This window comes from Alosa sapidissima, chromosome 6 (genome assembly GCF_018492685.1).
Source record: "Alosa sapidissima isolate fAloSap1 chromosome 6, fAloSap1.pri, whole genome shotgun sequence".
Classification (NCBI taxonomy): Eukaryota; Metazoa; Chordata; class Actinopteri; order Clupeiformes; family Clupeidae; genus Alosa; species Alosa sapidissima.
Window position 1 is genome coordinate 3,353,802 of NC_055962.1, and position 19,617 is coordinate 3,373,418.

Consider the following 19,617-nt stretch of genomic DNA (forward strand, 5'->3'; position numbering starts at 1 on the left):
CTCTGTCCAACAGACGGGTCTTTGGTCTTTTTTCTGGTCTTTAACTCCAGCTGAACCAACCTGCAGGTTTCGGCCTTTCCCAGGGAGGGCACTTTTGAGAGCCTGGTGCACCCGCAGCAAGGGCGTCTCCTCAGGGTTGGCATCGACACTATCAGCGCTGGCACTGCTGCCCTGCTCCACCAGTGAGGGGGCACAGGGCTGACCGAGGGCAGCCTCAAACTTCTTCACAAACTTGAAGAGGATCCTGAAAATGGCAATAAAAAAAAAACATTAGAATGATCAATTAAAACAAATAAATTTTGATTTTCCACTTTCATGATCTACTGATGAATGGAGCTCACCGATGAGTCTTTTCCACAGACTGCTTAATTGACCAGAAACTCACATCATTCCACTTGGAGATCTTGACAAAATCCTGAAGTAGTGAGAAAACAGAATAAGCAAATTTGGATAAACTGTATCTAAACTAGATAGATAACTAATATTGGGTGGGTCGCACAGATGCATGACTTGCCTTGAGCTCTTTCTCAATGGGCTTGCGCAGCTGTGTGAGTTTGGCCTGCACACTCTCTGAGAACTGAGAGTAGTACTTGTACAGATTCCACAGGAGGCTGCACAACGCATCTGAAAGAGCACATCAACCACAGACACATTACAGCTTCAACAATACAACACACGACACAAGGCTAGCAGCACACGCGTGATTGAGGACAGACGTGCTGGTCCCACTGACCTTGTCCGTCCTGCGGAGGGGCCAGCAGAAGGTGGCAGTGGAAGCTGAGCAGCATGGCCAGACGCGTGTGGAACTCGCCCAGACTGGAACCCTCTACGAAGGCCTGCAGGGTGGACGCCACGGATGCCAGAGACAGCTCGACTCCTCCAGCATCACCCACTACAGATGGACATACACACACACACACACACACACGATTCAAAAGGCAATTCAAACTTCAGTTCACATTTATTTGTCTGCATACTATGACCCAAGAGCAGGTTGAGGGCAACACAGTGCACAGGAAGCTCCTACCAGTGTGGGTCTCCATTCTTTGCTCCAGAAGGAATCTCTCCAGCATCTGGTGGATGGAGAACCAGTGCTTGACAGACTTCTCAGCATGCCGCTTCATGGCATTGTCAAGGCTGCTGGACCAACAGCTACAGCAAAATCATCAAAAGAGGAAATCAACATCAATCCTTTCTCATTTCCAACATTTCAAAAGCAAGTATATGATGTGGGAAGAGAGTTGTGAACTCGAAGGTCTTACCTCAGCTCAAGCTTGCGCCACTGAATGATGAGCTGCGTGACGGACTCCAACTCCCTCTTCAAGGTCACAGAGCGACTGGCGTTGCTTTCCCAGTCCTGGGGGGTTGAGAGGGTTGAAACCAACAAAGTTAGGCCAAGCAGACAGAGAGAACACATACTCCAGACGCACAAGTCCACTCAAAGCACTTGACATTGGCACCGGACCCACGCACAGACTGCACACGTTCTCACCTGGGCTTTGGTGAGTAAGATCTCCAGGCCGTTGAGGAACTTGGCCAGTGGGCTGGACAAGCTGAAGCTCTGGATGCGCTCCATCACCAACGTGAGCTGTCGGGACCAAGAGAAGACACATAAGGTCACACCAAGGTAATCACTGGCAAACAACACATAGTGTGCAATAGTGAGTCAATGATGGAGATGTTTCGGCTTCTAATTGACATCACTACTCTGTTGCTTATTCAGATGCATCTCCTGTTGCCCATGACGATGATGATGATGATGGACATACCTGCATGAGGGCGGGATGCTCAGGCCACTCCTCCAGCCGGTGTCGGACAGCCTGGGCTAGCTGCTCCAGCACAGGCAGGCACAGACGGGCCTGGCTCATGTTGGGCTGCTGGTAGAAGTCGTAGGGCCCGTCCACCTGCAGGCTCAGGCTACTGGAGGGCCCGGCGCCCCGCACCGTGTTCTGGAGAAGGCAGCACAGCAGCAGCTTGGTGCCCAGGAGCTGTGGGTCCATCTCCGCATCTGGTAGAGATGACAGAAAGAGCAATTCACCACACTGCTGAAACTATGCCAAAGAGTCCATACAACTGCCTGAATCTGCAGTCAGCTGAACAGCACCACACAGACAGCATAGTCTGACCTACCTATAAGATGGTAGAAGCGTGAGATCACAGGAGCTGCGATTTGATAGGAGGAGACCAGAGCGCTGATGTAATCCTTGCATGGGTCAGCGACCTTGGTGCTGCTTTGGTACCACAGTGAGTGGGCATGGGTCAGACACAGCCTCTGGTGGACCTGCACCACGGTCTGCAGGCAGGCGGCTGACAGGAGGCCACTCCCACTCTCGCCAGGTTGGCCGTCCGCCTCCTCCACCTCCTCCACCTCCTCCACTGGCGCCTCCAGACTGGGCTCACACACGATGTCAGCAAAGTCCTACAGAGGCACAGGACATTATGCCAAAATAATTTAAAAAAAAGCACTATATAGTAAATGCAATATGCTGCTGTTGTAAATGTCACTCAAAAGGTTCTGAGTGTGTGAATAGGCCTTGCGATTTACTACATGACACGGTACCTTCTGGAAGGTTGGGAAGGCCCGCCTGAACTCCCTTTCCTCCTGCTCGTCCTCCGTGAGGTTGCTCCCGTGCTGCTTGCTCCGGCTGCGGTACAGGCTGGCCTCCATCTGCTCCTTCTCCCGCGCTCGCCTCTCCTGCTCGTCCCACTCGTTCACCAGGGCCTGCCGAGGGAGCACAGCAGCACTAAGCACACACACACACACACACACAGGAGCAAGTGACCGACACACTGGACACGCACGTAAGTAACCATACCTGACAGATATGCCTGAAGAGCTTGCGCGCCTCGGGCCCCAACTGGCCGGTGGACAGAGTGTGACACTGGACATAGAGCAGTGCGTTGAGCAGCAGGGTGGAGGGGTCAGGGACCCAGCGTGCCGCCACTTCCCCCTGCGGCAGCAGCTTGCCCAGGCCTCTCAGCACGTCCATGCTGGCCCTGGAGCACAGGAAGTCGGCGCAGGCCAGGTAGGACGGCAGGGCGCTGCCCAGCGAGGGGAAGGCCAGCAGACAGGACACCAGCTTGGGCAGCCCTGGCAGAGAGGTGAGCGAGCTGGACACCTGCGACGCCACCAGCCTCATGCCATGCTGGATCTGCAGGATAGCCGCCCGCAGTGGCCCCACCACGTCCGGGTAGAGCGGGTACTCCTCGGCCAGCCTCTGGGCAAAGCGCTGCTGCGAGGCCTGCCACACGGCCTCCTCCTTCAGCAGGCTCTGGATGCCCATGCGGGACTTGGGCCCCGGGCCTTGCAGGGCCTTCAGCAGGTGGGACAGCAGGTCCCGGACGGCGGCCGGCTGACCGATGCTGCAGAGGTAGTGCTGGAGCTCCTGGTAGAGGCGGCCGTACTGCGGCTCGCTGGGCCGGCACGCCTGCTTCCTGGACAGCTCAGAGATCTGCTCGTTCACCTGCTGCATGCGGATCCACAGGTACCTACACACAGACAACACACAGACAACACACAGGGCAGAGCAACACTGAGCAAGAAGCAGCACCAAATTGCACCAACTCACCTACACACAACACAGAGGCAACCATGGTGCTAAATCTCATTGTAGAGACAGCCAGCCATGATATTCTAAACTGTGCTCCTTTAAATGACATCTTCAGGTCATCTCTGTGCTCTACTCCGTTTGCCACTGGCTGAGGTGAGGTTAACTACCAGGGCAGTGAGATGGAGGTGTTTACCTGATACGGGGGTGCTGGAAGCCATCTGTGGTGCTACTTTCTTCAATCCCCACTCCTGTCAGGAGCTGAGAGGACAAGCTGCGTCCTCTCCACTCCTCCTGTAGCAGCGCCAACTGGGGAAAGAGGAGCTGGTATTTAGTCTTGTTCATTTGGAATGCACAAACTCACTGTAGACTAAATATCCAGTCTGATTTTGCTGTAAGTGCAGTTTATGCTTGAGTTGCTATTTCAGCAGGAGACTATTAGGAATGCTGGCTGTATCTGTATGAGCTGGCTCACCTCCTCTTTGGCATAGCTGAGCTTGTAAGCCCGTTTCACAGCAGGGTCAAAAATGGTCTGAGGCGTCCACAACTGGATCTGCAGAAGACCCATGTTCACCCAGAACACTCCGGACCACGCCAGCTGGACCGAGCTGTGGACCTGGTTCTGCACCAGCTGCTGCATGCAGGTGATGAGGGTGTCCAGGAAGCCCTCGGGGAGCAGGTTTTCGGGGAGGCCCTCTCTCAGGGCCGTCTGAACCTCCTGGGCAGCGGTGACCGGCTCTGACCCCTCCGTGAGGTTCTCGCAGCTCTCAGCGTAGCTCTCCTGCAGGCCTGGAGGCAGCAGGTCAGACAGAGAGTGCAGCTGCCTGCGCAGCACCAGCCCCTGCAGCCTGCAGTCCGTTCTCCTGAAGTAGAGAAGGAGACAGAGAACATATGAGGAAGAGAAGCACACAGAGAGTCAGAGAATGAAAAGATGTGCGTCATGGGGGAGATGAAGGTAGAAACTAAACAGTACACTATGTCTTCAAATGTTTGTTTACATAATGCAATGATATGCTGTATCTGATATATACTGTAAATTATTATTTTTTTGCTAGATGGGTCAATTCCTCTCAATCCTGATCATTTGCAACTACATGCTTTGGTTCTGTGATGGGGATTCTATATGGGTAATATTGATTTCTGCCTGCTGTGTTTAGTGAGCACCTGAATTCAGCCAGGGCTGGGAGAGCCATGCTGTCCCATAAGACGGCCCGAAGGTCCTGCAGCTGACACGTCCTCTCCCTCCATTCTCCCAGTGTGACTCGAGATGACGACAGGAAGGATGTCCCTGTGGGGTCCCACCGGCAACCTGATTCGTTGCTGCTCAAGATACCCAGCATGCATTTGGACCAAACTGCTCGACTCAGCATTCCTGGGCCCTGTGGGTAATGGCGTTTAAACAGTTTTAAATTCAGCTATACAGCATACAATTTTACAAAATGAAGCCATCAAATTCAAAAATAAACTTGAGGGAATCCACAAAGACATCAAGAAAGAACCTGTCGAGTCTCCTAATAAGCATGTACATGCACACACACTCTTACCGAATCAGATGGACTCAGTAGTGAGCGGGTGGTCTTCTGCTCATCAGGGCTCAGGGGGTTCCACTTTAGCCAGCGCTCCGGGTTAGTGGTTACACTGCTACTCCAGAAGGCCACCAGGACCTCAGACAGCAACTCACACCACACAAACTGCAGCGCCTCCACAGGCTGGGAGAGGAATTACAAAAAATACACATTTCAAGCCATGAGTCGTTCTCGTTACAATTGTGAAAAACAAAAGTGAAGCAAGGTGAAAAATAAATAAACATATGGGAGTAAAATATCAAACTAGTCTTCCTTCATCTACAGAGCCAAGCCACAGAGGCCTACTGTGGAGGACTTACCCGTTCACTGCTCAGCAGGAACCACAGTGGATGGAGCTGCCGGATGTTGATTGGCGTGGACTGGAGACAGAAGCGGAGGTGCTGGGACACGCCACTGCGTACAGCATTCACCGTCTCGCCATCCCTGCAAAGCAGCACAGGCTTTCAAGAACACGTTTGGCCTCTTCTGCTACTGTGAACTACTCCATAACGTTTCTCCATCAAGCCCAGGACTTATTCTGACTTTGCTCTTCATTTTCTGACTCAAAACATTCAGCAGCTATTCATTTAATACCAGGCTACTGCTCTACAGAAGGCATGGTGGAAGTGAAGACTGTGTTTGTGTACCCAGGTGAGATTGAGAGTTGCAGCAGGTCTGCAGTGACCCTCAGCTGGTTGAGCATGGCCAACTGCTCCAGGACTGGCCAGAGCTGCGCCCGGCGCGCCAGCTGCTGGAGGACCTCTCGGCAGGGTGGGGCAGCGCTGTCCTCTTCGTGCCGCGCCTCGGAGCTACAGTCCAGCACACCACAGGAGGCCAAGTGACTCTGCTGCTGTTCCACACAGGACACCAGCCTCTCCAGCACACCTACAACACAATACAAGTTTTAGTTACAGTAGGCTCAATCATCACCAGCAGCAACAACAGTGTTCTTACCAGCACCAAGACAGCACTGACAACACACACTTGACCCTCAAAAGGATCTAACCCTGGATCTACACTTTATCAAGGTAAAGCCTGATCTGGAGTCAGCTGATCTTTGGGTAGGACATGGCCCCCAACACTGCTCCTGAAAAGCTACTATCCTACAGTGAGTGGTCACAGCTTTAATTCTGCTACAGGAGCATCTATCAATTATCAAAAGTCCCAAGGTCTCAAGAGAGTAAATAAGAGAGCCGATCACTAAGGGCAAGGTTTGGGCTCATAGTCTGCATACTGATCACTGTGGATCGTACCTGATTGCTGGGGTTCCAACTGGTGGTTTGCCTTTAGGACCAGGCCTAACGCTTCCAGTAAACTCTCCTTGGAGTCCAGCCCCAACACAGCCCCCTGAAGACGAGCCATTTCCTGTCTCCATAGTGACGACGTGCTGTCCAGCCGCAGATCCTCCACGTTTAAGGCCTTGGTGAGGACCCGCAGGCGAGAGGCACACTCGGCTACAGCGTCCAGCTGGACACAAGGAGGGGAAAAAGAAAACTCATGTTTCTAATGCCTGTTCCCAAACAGTCAGTAGCACGGAGGTGTGGCTTGTAGTGTCCGGTACCTTGAATGGCAGTGGTTTTCCTAAGGTCTTCTGAATGCCTTTCATGGCAGAAGCCACAGAGGCGGAGCTCGACAGGGTGTTCTGGATGGCTGTGGAGATTGCCTGCATCTCCTGCTGACCACTGGTTCACACACACAAAAAATATACACTTTTAAAAGAATGTTTGAAAAGAGCACCATTAAACATTAACAAAACCTCAGAGAACACAGCGTCTTGTGGTTAGAGCAATTATATGATCATTAGTCTGATTCACAATGCTGGAAAGAAACTAAATCATTGGTCTCCTCACTCATAGTTTCCGTCGCCCATGAGGAGCTGGGGAAGTCGGACGATGAGGTGTTTGTGGACCCACTGCCAGTGCAGAGACAGCACACACACTCCGCGCGTGTCCGCCGCCAGCGAGTTACACACGTGCCAGAAGCGATCCCTCCACTGCAGCAGCTGCAGGATCTGTGGACAAGCAGAGAGAGCGTACTGAAGACGTGCCTCATGGGCAGGGCCTGAGCTGAGACGTGAGTCTGGACAAAGCGGAGGAGTGGACAACGCCCTTGCAATAGAGAATGATGTGGTCTATGCAGTTTGCTTTTGCTCTGAAAGCCTAAATAACTCCAGCCGATTTATGTATGTGATACACATGATATGTGTGTGTGTGTGTGTGTGTGTGTGTGTGTGTGTGTGTGTGTGTTTGTGTGCGTGCATGTGTGTGTGTGCGCGAGTGTGTGCTATTCTAAGCAGCTTGAAACACAAACCTCAAACATGAGGTGATCAGAGATGTATGGCTGGCCGGTCTGGAGGGCCTGCAGCACAAAGGAGTCCCACAGGTCAAAGAAGGAGCGCAGGTGGACCAGCACGGGGTGGGGCAGGTGGCTGATGTCCATGGTGCCTGCAGTAGATGATCACATTACCATCATTAACATCTTTTTTTTTTTTAAGTATATTTTTGGGGGTTTTTATGCCTTTATGAATCGAACTCGTGTCACCGGTGTACAGTGCAGGTGCCCCAGCCAGTTGCGCCTCGGCTGGGGCCATCATTAACATCTTTAACAGCAGCATTGATGGCCTAACACATAACTAATAATCACTCACTGAAAACAGCTGGACTCAATGGTCCCTAGAGGAGACAGAAACATACCTTTGGAGTAGGCTGTGGCCAGTCTCAGAGCACTGTTGTGTGGACATAAACATACCTTTGGAGTAGGCTGTGGCCAGTCTCAGAGCACTGTTGTGTGGAGATGAGTTTCCTGCCATGGCTCCGATGGCGGCCCTCTCCTCTCTGTCCATCAGTAGGATTATCCTGAGGTCACACAGACCAAATACTCAAGATCTGCTTTTCCATGTTAACAGTTTGGGTCCAGCACAGCAGAGCAGAGGCACATGGTCCATACCTGTTTGCTACAGCATTCAGAGCATCCATGAACTCCATGTATCTTTCCTCATCCTCAAAATTACATGTGTTGGCCAGGATGTCCAGGTACTGTTTGTTCCAACGCATATCCACCATGATCCTGTGGTCATCTGCGGAGGAGACACAGATCACAGGTCAAACATGTCCTCATTAGACCTCCAGATGACACAGATCACATGTAAAACATGCTCCTCATTAGACATCCAGATGACGCCTGGTGTGTGGGAGTGTGTGTGGGCGTCCATACCTGTGCTGTGTGGCTGCAGCAGCTCTGTGAGGCTCTTGCCCTTGACGGCAAGCTTACTGCTGAACACAGCTTTCAGGGCCCGGTTCCCCGCCTCCAACTGCAGCAACACCGCATCTGAGCAGAGAGAATCCATATGAATGCCCACCAACGCTGGCTTAGATGCAGCAGCTGGGGTTACTAACCAAACACCAGTTTATCAACACACTAAACCAAGCCCTGGGAAGTGCTGAATCTCAGTGAAGTGAAGAAGACCTTGTGAAGTGTTGAATTCCAAATGTATCAACAAAATAAAATCAAGATGCTATACATATAATCCAAAGATTCTTCAAGTGTGAGAAGTGTGCAGAACACTGCTAGACTGAAAAGCTTACCTGGTGCATGTTTGAAGCTCTTGGTGAGGTGTGAGAGCCAGGTGGTTCGGAGGATCCAGTCGCTGTGGGAGGCTCTCTCCGTCAGGATCCGAACTGCCGTGGACAACAGATGTATGGCGTCCACAGCACCCACGTCGGCAACACTGCCTGTGAAGACTTGACCCTCATGCAGCACTCCAATCTGCATTGCTCTCTGGAGGTCAGGCAGGCTGAGTGGTCGACTCCTGAACAAGAGCCGCACTTTTGGTCATTTAAGTCATACCACCTGAACAAAGTATGGTTGAACTCCACATCCATAGTTAAAACCATTGAGCACTCTGACTTTACAGAACTCTCACAAAATGGTAGAGATGCAGCAAAACCACCCTCTGACATCCATGAATATCACCACATATATCGATTTAAAGGAACAAAACTTTTTTCTCTTAATCTAGCAACCCACTCACAAATATAAAGAAACAGTGAAAAAAAGCTGCATTCTGTTGCTCTAGACCAGAGGTCTCCAACCTTTTTTCCTCAGAGAGCTACTTTAACAAAATGGACATGGCCGAGAGCTTTTATATTAGTAGTAACATGCCATGTATTAACATAGCTTAACTCCACCCAAAACCGCTGAATAAGATTTGTATTTTTTTTTTTTTTATCCTGTCAACTCATGTACCTTCTGTCTTTGTAGACTGTGAATTTGATTTCAATTTTAACATGTTTCCCAAGTGACTGAGTTATCAGATTTATGAGCATCTTCCTCAAACCTTTTGGAGAGCTACTTAGAAATAGGTGGGGAGCTACTGGTAGCTCTAGACTGCAGTAGAGTGTGTTTCTCACCTCTTGCCCTGCAGGCTGAGGGAGTTGAGGCAGAAGGACAGGACCTGTCCGTCCCTCAGCACGTTGGAGAAGCACGAGTCCTCGGTGGAGAAGAGCGCTGTGGGCACCCTGTCCGGCCAGACTCCAGCACACAGCAGCCCGTTCCCCCAGTCCTCCGTGTCCAGCACTGACAGCTGCCGCTCGATCACCTCCTGAGCCAGCTGGAGAAGGACAGCCAGGAAGGGCAGGGTTAGCTCGCTTATATACGTTATGCCAGGGGACAGATCCAGACTACTGTGCTAAGGCATTAATTTGGCCATTGGAGAGTTATCAGACATCAAGTGAAAAAATATATAATGTCCGCAACACTGTTTTTGACTCCCATATATTTAATGTACAAAAGGCACCAGGGGCCGCGTAACTATTTTGCCTTTTGTACATTAAATATATGGGAATCAAAAGCAGTGTTGCGGACATTATATATTTTTTCACTTGAGTAGGTTTTTTTTGTCCTGCACCTGCCAGAAGGTGGGATGTGCACACAATAACTTTTTGTTGAGAGTTATCAGACATTCTATACTTTCTTCAGTTTTCAAATGCACAGAATAAAGAAAAATCACAAAGAGTTTGTGCCCACCAACATCTTGCCTCTTCCCTCTTATGCAGAAGATATGTGGTACAGTGAAGCATCAGTGGTTTCGTTCTGTTGCTTTCTGAGGTTATACTATCCAACACTAACTTGCTCAGTGCTGATGTCTATAGAGGTTGTGTGTTGTGGTGCGGTACCTTCTGGCTAGCAGTGGTGCGCTGGCTGAGGGAGTAGGCCTCTCCGCAGGCCTGGAGCAGAGCGCTGGGCAGGTCCACTCCTCGCTGCAGCTGGCTGGACAGCAGGGTGGCGGCGTGGAACAGAGACGAGACTGAGGACGCCGGTGAGTCTGGGACAGAAACCGTTCAACATCAACATCAACACATCTTCAGACTGAAGAAACCATTCAACATCAACACATCTTCAGACTGAAGACAGTCACAATCCATACCAGACCAGATCCCAAAGGATCACAGGAGAGATCTGAATCAGCGCCGGAGCTCAGAGCTTACCCCAGATAGTGGCTTTGATCTCAGCATGGATGGACATGAGCAGGTCACACACACAGTCTCCGATGACCCCTGTGGTGTTCAGGAGGGTCTTCAGGTCCATGGTATCCCAGCACAGTGCCTCATGCTCGCCAGGGATGTAGATCTCAACTCCCCGGTTCCTCATCGCTCTGGAGATCTCCCCATGAATGGGATCCATCGCCAGAAACAACCTGAGTGAGACACATTAAAACACATAAGAATGTTGCATTCAACCTTATTAGCACTATTGAGAATCATGGTGCCCTTTCTCTAAAAGTGCAGGTAGTGCTCTTGATATATTTTAAGGAAGTAGTGGCATCTACATGGTCAGTCAGTTCTTATTTCTTCACATTTGGATATGCATAAAACGAGACAGAGAATAATATTAAAAAGCATTAAAAAGACTCTTAGGCTTGCTGTTAGTTAACAAAGAATGAAATCTGTGCCCTCTGACAAATGGCGTTCATGATGCCCTGAACCCAACAACAGCACACAGCTGTACCTGAAGTTAGGGTGTGGAGAGATGCTGGGGGTGGTGCCGTCTATAACTCCTCTCTCATTAATGGTCAGGGAGCCACCCGGCTCCAGCAGTGCGTTCAGACGGTCCAGCACTGACGCACTACACAACAACACAACAATACACATTACATTATTAATGACCACTTCCAAGCCGATATCCACTCTTCCCATTAATGATTTTCCCACAATGATTTTAACATAAGCACTAAGGATAGAAGATTCTAGCATTCATTTAAGGCACAGAGGGTAAACAACATCAGTCACAATGAAGTATTGTCAGAGTTATTTCCCAACATCTAGGTGACTCTGTTCAGGCTGTTGTGCCTGAAATGGGAGCCCCATGCCTGCCGTTAGCAGAGGGCGCGTCCGCGCGTTCTGACCTGCAGAAGTTGACGTTGTCCATCAGCAGCCAGTCCCCAGCCTGCAGGGCCTGCACCAGCATGCCGTCCAGCCACTCGAAGCCCCCGTGACTCCAACCGTCCTGCATCTGCGCCAGGCGCTCCTTCAGCAGAGTGAAGTCCATCTGCAGCTTGGACATGTCTGCATCACAGCACAGGACAGCACAGCAAAGTCACCAACCATCAGCACCACACGCTCAACTACAATCACCATCTATTTGTGTTTCATGCTTCTTCAGGTTAAGGGGGTACTTTGTTAACCTACCTATGAAGACCTTAAGTTTGGTGTTGAGCTTCTGCAACAGGACAATGATGACCTCCAGTTTGTTGAGCGCCTCAAAGCTGACCGTTCCCTCTGTGCGGTCAAGCCCCTCCTCCTTTAGCCAGCGGCGGAAAGCCCCCCACGTGCTCAGGAGGAATTCAGTGTCCTGCACTGCTCCGTCCAGTGACATCAACCCCCGCCGTATCACCATGGCAACCACATAGTCCACACTCTCCAGGACCTGTTGCCAGGGTCGGATGATGTCCACCTGTGCAGGTAGAAGACAGGCTCATAAAATCTCATGGAACACACTATGTGTATAATATGTATGTGTAATATATAAACATAATGTATTACACACACACACAAACACCCATTATATATGTATTACTATTACTTCACATTATGTCCATTATGTTTATGTACTGAATATGGAAGGAAACAGAGACCCTATCTTTGACCCGGTCATACGGTGACTGACCTGTTCAAAGCCTCCCAGCAGCTCGGTGGTGTCCATAGCGCTGTTCATGGCCATGACACGCAGCCGATGTCCAGTCAGCAGGGCCAGGAGCTGCACCAGGCTGGTCTTGCCACTGGCCGTGGGGCCCACCAGGATGGCCATCCAGCTGCGCTCCACGCACTTCATGAGGGACTCCAGGGGCCGCAGGGCGTGGTGCGTGATGGACAGGGGAGGGTCCAGGGCCACAGGGGCTCCCCCGCTGCGCGTGAGCACAGAGAAGCCCACCTGAGGGAGGAGATGGACAGGTCAGCTGCATTGCTCTCCAGGAGACTTCAGACATAGAGGAGGTGTGAAAGGTGGCGAGGTGACTACCAGACCTGCAGATTGAGCGGCGTTATGTGAAACTGTCGTGAGCCAGTGTAGGGCTCAAACTCTGCACCAAACACCTTTCTGAACGTAGCCAGCACCTGGACACAACATTCAACACACACCTTAGCACATTCCACACAGAGCACAACACAGACTCCGCATATAGCTGGACACAAACATGGCCAGATGTGGTGCATCATGCTGTGTGAGGTGGTCACCTGGGCCTTGTCTGCCTCAGTCCTCATCCGGTCAGCGTAGACCAAGCCCACGTGCTGCCCAGGGTTAAAGAAGCCCGGTGACTGGTCAGCCTGCATTAGCTGACACCAGCGGAAGATGTCACGCACGTTGAACTCCCACGGTCCGCCCCTCTGACCCCACCTCCTCTCCACAGTGACCTCTTGCACCAGCTGAAAGGGGCAGCAAAGGGGGGACAACAGATTCCATGAGGTCTCCATGATTATTCATCAGGCTAACACACGATGGTGGAAAAGATTAGGAGAAGCACAGAAGGAGAACACATAGAGACTGAAAAGACAGACTTTGTCGTTTTCTAACACATTGCAGGGCACGGGTACCGATGGCTAAAACTACCTCTCCAGACCTTCTGCGCTCATCCTGGACTGGTGTTAACTAGAAAAAATGTCTCATAACGGGGTTATGAGGACTGCAACACAACCTATGCTTTTGAGGCTGGTGTGTCCAGGCAGTGCGGTCAGTATTGGTAAGCTTATTTTAGTGCCATAGTGGCAGTGGGCACAATGCGATTTGACAGCTCTGGGTTCATGCCAACTTCAGGCCTGGTTACCTAACACATAGAGAACCAATCAAATGGAAAAAAAAGTATTTCAGCAGAGCTCTCTCCATTGAATATGGCAGGAAAGGACATCTCCACTTACCCGGTTGCTGAACTGAACCATTTTAGAGATTATTTGTTTATCGATCCCTGGGAAGATGGAACTCCCGATAAATTCCATGTCTTCACTGCTTTGCTGATCCACGTATACCTGCAGAGGAAAAGCACATTCGAAATAAATAACATAATTACATATGCTGTATGTATAACATGAGTATCAGCCCATTGACCGTTCGGAGTACCACTGGTCGTGCTGCCCACCTGGGTGAACCTGTTGAGGAAGGACTTTGGGAGGCCCTTGCGCCCGCCGCCCTGCGTGAAGGGATTCTGGCAGGCGAAGATTTTGGTCTTCTCGTGCTGCACCTGGAACCTCATGCCCAGCTCGGGGATGTTGATTTCCGCTCGGTGGTCGAAGCAGGCATTCAGTCCCTCGAGCACCGACTGGGAGGCCAGATTCAGCTGCACAGGTCACAGATCACACAGTCAAGAGATGCTAACAGTCTTCATAAGAACACAGAGGACCCAATCAGAGCTTAGAAGGCTCTTTACTAATCTGCAGGAACAAGTTCAGGGCTTTGGAACTTTTTTAACCATTCGCCTTAATTTGTCACAATAACTGTCAGTTTTAAATATGGTAATAGATTCTTCCCTTAGTTCGATAAAAGTGAAACTGACAACCTAAAGCTTAAAAACAACATATTTTTCTTTCAAATTAGAACATAGACAAAATATGACCATGGTGTAGAGCCACTCAAATGATTATGTGCCATAACAGCAGTGGAGCAACATGTCCAAACCTCATCTAGGACAATCCAGTGGCCAGCCTTCAGAGCTGCCAGCAGAGGGCCATCTCTCCATGCAAACTCTCCCCCTTTGCCTCCTTCCACAGGCAGATCTGTCCCAAACAAGTCAGTCACATCCTGCAAGAGACAAGAAAATCACCCATTAGAACACCCATCACAAAGGCCCATCAGAACATGTATTAAGCAAGTTGACAGTCAACAAAGTCTATTCATTTTAAGCTACTACAACCAGCATTTAATTCAATCCAATTCAAAAGAGGCACATCGGAGAATCAGGGAATGTTGTCAATGAATGACTGACTGCGTCACACTTAGACAGAAAAACAATGTCGTAGTATGACTTTTTAGAGTGTGTCCTGGGGGATCTGAGACATACTGTTTGCTCAGACAAGTTGATCCGGATGAGGCGGTTCCCTGAGGCTTTGGCCAGCGCTGCCACCAGGCTGGTCTTGCCCACGCCAGGGGAGCCCTCCAGCAGGATGGGCCTCTGCAGCTTCAGCGCCCGCAGGAGTCTCTGGGCGTTCATGGCCGTGGTGCCCGCCGCCAGCGTGTAGTCGGTCAGATTCCTGCTCTCACTCTCCGGACCTGACAGGCAAGGGTTTGGTTTTAACAGGGTGCATTTATAACCAAATGTAAATACACACAATAAGTCATCTTAGGTCTCAAAGATGAAGAAATCTGAAGCCTGCTGGTGGCAAAATATAGTGACTGTTTCAGCTGAAAATGTGTATTTAAATGAAAGTTATTTTTCCTTCATTTTGTTAACTGCCTTCTTTTTTGCATTGAAATGTGAACATAGATGCTTAAAACATGTCTTTAATCGGTCGTGGCACTGCGGCCGCACCAATAGGGATGTAAAAAGGCTCGATGCCAAAGAAGTCCTCTCCCCAGGTGGGCTCGCGGCGGAGGCTGGTGTCGTAGATCCTGAGGGTCTCCTGCATCTCAGCATCCAGCGTAGTCTCTCTGCTCAGTCTCTGCTTCAGGAAGCCCATGCAGGCCTGCCGCGTTGCCAGGCAACTCTCCGCAGCTGACACAGTGGTACCTGTCACGAGCAGAACAGTAGCCAAACAATGACGTTTGAGTTAGTACCATCTTTCCCCTGCACAACAGGAAAACCTCATCATCTCAAAACCTCAGCCTCATATTGACATACAGGCTTAATATCAAATATTAATACTGCTGACTTCGTTATATGACAGACCCTGAAATATCTCACGACAGAAACCGAGTTTAATCAAATGAGCATCTCTATTCCAGTCAATGTAAATATTCATATTTGACCTGTACCAACATCTTTCGCAGTCCAAAGAATACCAGTAACATCACAGTATTTCACAGAATTTCTCATTTCTGCATGGATAGTAGGTTCTGAGATAATTCTAAACGTAACCTGAGGAGAGCACAATACTGTTTGGGGTAGCATTACTCAAAAATGTTTTCAATTAAGTAAAGCCACTCCAATATCTGGAATATAACCCAAGGTTGCTTCACAAAGTGATAAATTACAAATTCAAACATAGGGGCCTGATTTGATCTTTCCCTTCACCCACCTGAGCCAATTCCATCCACATAGACCAGGCAGGCAGCATGGATGAACGCTGTGACCGTGTTGAGACGAAGGTCCCACTCCACCTCCTCCTCCTCCTCATCGTCCCCCATGGTCATGAAGCCGTCTGCGTCACGCTCACACACCTGGTTCAGGAAGTTGACCCAGGACAGGATGTCCCGCACACTCAAGATGCAGCGTCGCCCAAAGTCCTGATTGGTCAGCCAGTCGATGAAGTCTAACATGAGCTCAGCAATGTCTTTCCCTGTATGCACAGAAGAATAACAAACTCTGATTGACAGGCATGTTATGGCTTTCAGCCCACTGTACATGTAGAACACTGCAAATAGATCCAGTGAAAATGTACCGCATGGTGTTACTCTGACATTAGCATTTACTCCAATGATCTAACAAAACCATAGAAATAAGCTGCAATACATGTAACAAAAGAGGCGTCCCTTACCTTGATGGTCATGTTCATCCAGAGACAGGCCAGAGCGTAGATTGTGCTGGATTATCTGCACGAGGTCTGCACGACTGTTAGACTGGGGGCACCAGATCTCTGTGAACCTGTTCCTCAAAGCAGGAGAGAGCTAAGGGGCACAAAGAGAACACAGGGCAGGCGTGTCAAACAGGACTCAACACTAAAGGTCATTTATGACCTGATACACTGGTCAACAACTGGAAAGCAATATGGACACAAAGGTATATTTACACTGCAATGTGGTGAAAACTGCGCCGAGTGTCCATTTGCTCAGAACTCACCTCTTTCTTCCCAAAATCTCCTCCAGGGTTCATGGTGGCCACCAGACGGAAGCGAGGCCCTGCGGTGATCAGCTCCACGTCGTCATCGTCACCGCTGCCCTTCTCCGCCAGCACCAGCACCTTCTCCGTCTCCAACACACTGGGGACGCACACACACACACACACACACAACACAAAGAGTCAGCTCTTCTCCTTCTCCGTCTCCAACACACTGGGGACGCACACACACAACAACACAAAGAGTCAGCTCTTCTCCGTCTCCAACACACTGGGGACGCACACACACAACACAAGGTCAGTTCAGCGTCTACTTTGTGTCTGTGTGCCAGTGCGCATGGTCCAGTGTGGGAACAGGAGCGGCGTGGAGCGTATGGCCTGTGTGTTGCCGATGGGACTGGACATGAGTGCAGTGTGTCAGTGGCTGCCCACCTGTTGAGTCGTTCCAGGACGGAGTCGTCAGCGAGGGAGATCTCATCCATGAGGAACACGCCCTCCTCCCTCATGGCCCTGACCAGAGGTCCATCGTGCCACTCAAACAGACGGCCGTCCTCGTGTCCCCCTGCGTGGCGGACCGGACGGAGCCCACCCAGGAAGTCGGACGTCTCCATGTGTAAGTGGCAGTTCACAGAGAAAAACCTCTGGCTGGCCAGAGCAGCAAACAGCTGGCAGATTGTGGTCTTTCCACAGCTGGAAGGGAAAAGCAGTGAAATGAAATGATGGGGCTGACTGCGGACTTATAACACCCCCTGACATCTCATCTGTATAATTATATGTATCTACACATGCACATTTGCTCTGCTATTGACAATGATTTAAATGATGGGAGCTACGCTACTATACCTCCCTTCCTGATTTTAGAAGATTTACAATTACAAACAAGCAGTCATTAAAGTATCCCTGTTCCTCCATTTCACTGAACCAAGCCATGCCAATCCAGTAGTTAAGTCGTTTAAACAGAAACAAACACTGCAGAGTAAACAGTCACATTTAAGGGGTCACTTTGTGGTTCACTGGACTCTTCAAAACACAACTACATTAGATGCCTTTACCGATTACAGTGTTAAGAAAGGTCAGTCTTACCCCGTGTCTCCCACCAGCAAAACAGACTCGCGAAACCGCAGCGCTCGACCCACGAGCACCGCCAGCCTTCTCATGCCCTGAGTCCAGACCACGTGGCCAAACTCCTCAGGAACTCCTGCTATGCTGTCGATTAACGGACCTGCGTAGGACAACAAGGGCCGGTGCTTAGAACAGGCTCATCACCCGTCAAGGTAGTTATTTAGGCACAGCAGGCATTAACAACATTCACTTACTTCACACTCAATACTTGCTACTGCACAGTGAAAACAAGGCCAATGGTGGCGACACACACGCACACGCACGCACACACACACACGCACGCGCACGCATGCACACACACGCACGCGCACTGTCCATTCACTACTTTGACAATATACCCCAGAGCATTTCATACAGGCAGCATAGCTTGTAAAATGTGCACTCACTGAACTGGGTGATGACTGGCCCATGTGAGAACAGGACGTCTGGATTCACTTTCCTCTTAAAATGCTTTTCTAGAATGTTCTGAATGGTCTGTGCTTCCTCTGGCTTTCGGACTCGTCCGGATAACAGCATGAATCCTGAGAAAAAACAAACAAACAAAACTCAGATGAGACTCAGGCATACCGTGCAGTGTGACAATGAGTGTGTATGTGAATATTTAGGCTTTACAGTTCTCCATACCATCATCAGCTAGGAGCTGCTGCCAGTCTCGGGAGGCCTCAGTCTGCTCTTCAAGCCGGTATCGCTCGGCCCATCGAAACAGGTCCCTCAGAGTGATGAAACCATGCTTCCCCGCAAACACACTGGAGCCCCTGCGGAACGACTAGATACACACACACACACACACACTCAGTTACCCTCAAACACCTCAATGAAGCAGTGGAGACAAAAACAGCGAGTTGAAGTTGCCGTTGGCCGAACCTGGAGCTCTTGCATGACGTTGACCAGCTTGGTGCAGTAAGACGGGGGGAGGCTACACCTCCTGTGCAGGATGGTCTCCAACTCAGCACTTGGCAGCTCGTCAAAATGGAGCTCAACAAAGCGATTCCTAAAGGCCCTCGACAGCATCTGAAATTGGCATAGAACTGAATGAGTCAACCTGATTTTCTTGAGTCCACATATTCCGAAGGAAATCACGTCTTATGTTCCAATACCTTGCGGCCGCCGTAGAGCCCGGGAGGATTCTGAGTGGCAAACAGCATGAACCTGGGATGAGCTTTTACTACTTCTTGTGTCTCGGCCACAAAGAGCTCCCTGTTGTCATCCAGCAAACGATTGAGAGCCTCCAAAACATCAGTGGGGGCCAGATTCAGCTCGTCCAGAATGATCCAGTAGCCCTTCCGCATGGCATCAATCAGAACACCTACAGTCCAGAGGAACATAAAACAAATGAGCTTGAAGATTGAAACAGACACCACCATTTGAAAAGGTTATTCTCCATAATGAAAGTGTGAGGGGTGGAGAGGCCTTACCCTCTCTGAAGATGAGCTTGCCACCGTTGTCTGAGGAGTAGCAGCCCAGGTACTCCTGGATGTCCGTGTGCTCGTGGTTGTTGATCCTCACACACTGGTTCCCTGTGGCAGCTGCCAGCCACTTGATGAGACTCGTCTTTCCCACAGATGTCTCCCCCTGGATCAGCACCGGATGGGATCTAAGAGAGAGATTAACATATATATCTATATATGAATATCAGAATAATGAATATACACAATAAGGCATAATATAAAAGGTCTTTTTATGATCTTCATATTATGCCTTATTGTGTATATTCAGAGTATTTTTAATTGAGGAGACATATTTCAATCAAATATTCATATCCAATTAGAATCCAATAACCATTAAAACACCAAGCTGTTTTATATCTGGCTCTTTAGTCTTCACATACGCAGTTAAGGTTATTTAAGCCTGAAGACCCTCAAATAATCAGTCAGCAGCTGAGAGATGAGGGAATAAGCAGCGTCAT

General features: G+C 50.0%; 1 protein-coding gene across 1 annotated transcript in view; it reads right to left on the reverse strand.

The window, feature by feature from the left end:
• mdn1 (midasin AAA ATPase 1) overlaps positions 1-19,617 on the reverse strand; it is a 42,031-nt gene that overhangs the window by 11,827 nt on the left and 10,587 nt on the right. The window contains exons 24-72 of the mRNA XM_042094236.1: positions 19,127-19,305; positions 18,809-19,017; positions 18,576-18,722; positions 18,336-18,477; positions 18,098-18,232; positions 17,673-17,811; positions 17,022-17,279; positions 16,593-16,731; positions 16,291-16,420; positions 15,832-16,092; positions 15,126-15,323; positions 14,658-14,866; positions 14,276-14,398; positions 13,740-13,937; positions 13,522-13,629; positions 12,844-13,032; positions 12,634-12,723; positions 12,278-12,541; positions 11,800-12,064; positions 11,517-11,676; positions 11,120-11,236; positions 10,600-10,808; positions 10,288-10,436; positions 9,523-9,722; positions 8,698-8,921; positions 8,327-8,440; positions 8,060-8,189; positions 7,862-7,968; positions 7,424-7,557; positions 6,964-7,124; positions 6,675-6,795; positions 6,367-6,580; positions 5,761-5,998; positions 5,434-5,557; positions 5,093-5,257; positions 4,713-4,927; positions 4,024-4,411; positions 3,745-3,857; positions 2,817-3,489; positions 2,561-2,722; positions 2,131-2,419; positions 1,770-2,008; positions 1,493-1,588; positions 1,263-1,357; positions 1,028-1,152; positions 734-892; positions 515-624; positions 342-415; positions 61-244 (exon numbers count right to left, since the gene is read on the reverse strand). Of these exons, the coding sequence (XP_041950170.1) occupies positions 61-244; positions 342-415; positions 515-624; positions 734-892; positions 1,028-1,152; positions 1,263-1,357; positions 1,493-1,588; positions 1,770-2,008; positions 2,131-2,419; positions 2,561-2,722; positions 2,817-3,489; positions 3,745-3,857; positions 4,024-4,411; positions 4,713-4,927; positions 5,093-5,257; positions 5,434-5,557; positions 5,761-5,998; positions 6,367-6,580; positions 6,675-6,795; positions 6,964-7,124; positions 7,424-7,557; positions 7,862-7,968; positions 8,060-8,189; positions 8,327-8,440; positions 8,698-8,921; positions 9,523-9,722; positions 10,288-10,436; positions 10,600-10,808; positions 11,120-11,236; positions 11,517-11,676; positions 11,800-12,064; positions 12,278-12,541; positions 12,634-12,723; positions 12,844-13,032; positions 13,522-13,629; positions 13,740-13,937; positions 14,276-14,398; positions 14,658-14,866; positions 15,126-15,323; positions 15,832-16,092; positions 16,291-16,420; positions 16,593-16,731; positions 17,022-17,279; positions 17,673-17,811; positions 18,098-18,232; positions 18,336-18,477; positions 18,576-18,722; positions 18,809-19,017; positions 19,127-19,305 (8,872 nt within the window). The remainder of the gene's footprint in view (positions 1-60; positions 245-341; positions 416-514; positions 625-733; positions 893-1,027; positions 1,153-1,262; positions 1,358-1,492; positions 1,589-1,769; positions 2,009-2,130; positions 2,420-2,560; positions 2,723-2,816; positions 3,490-3,744; positions 3,858-4,023; positions 4,412-4,712; positions 4,928-5,092; positions 5,258-5,433; positions 5,558-5,760; positions 5,999-6,366; positions 6,581-6,674; positions 6,796-6,963; positions 7,125-7,423; positions 7,558-7,861; positions 7,969-8,059; positions 8,190-8,326; positions 8,441-8,697; positions 8,922-9,522; positions 9,723-10,287; positions 10,437-10,599; positions 10,809-11,119; positions 11,237-11,516; positions 11,677-11,799; positions 12,065-12,277; positions 12,542-12,633; positions 12,724-12,843; positions 13,033-13,521; positions 13,630-13,739; positions 13,938-14,275; positions 14,399-14,657; positions 14,867-15,125; positions 15,324-15,831; positions 16,093-16,290; positions 16,421-16,592; positions 16,732-17,021; positions 17,280-17,672; positions 17,812-18,097; positions 18,233-18,335; positions 18,478-18,575; positions 18,723-18,808; positions 19,018-19,126; positions 19,306-19,617) is intronic.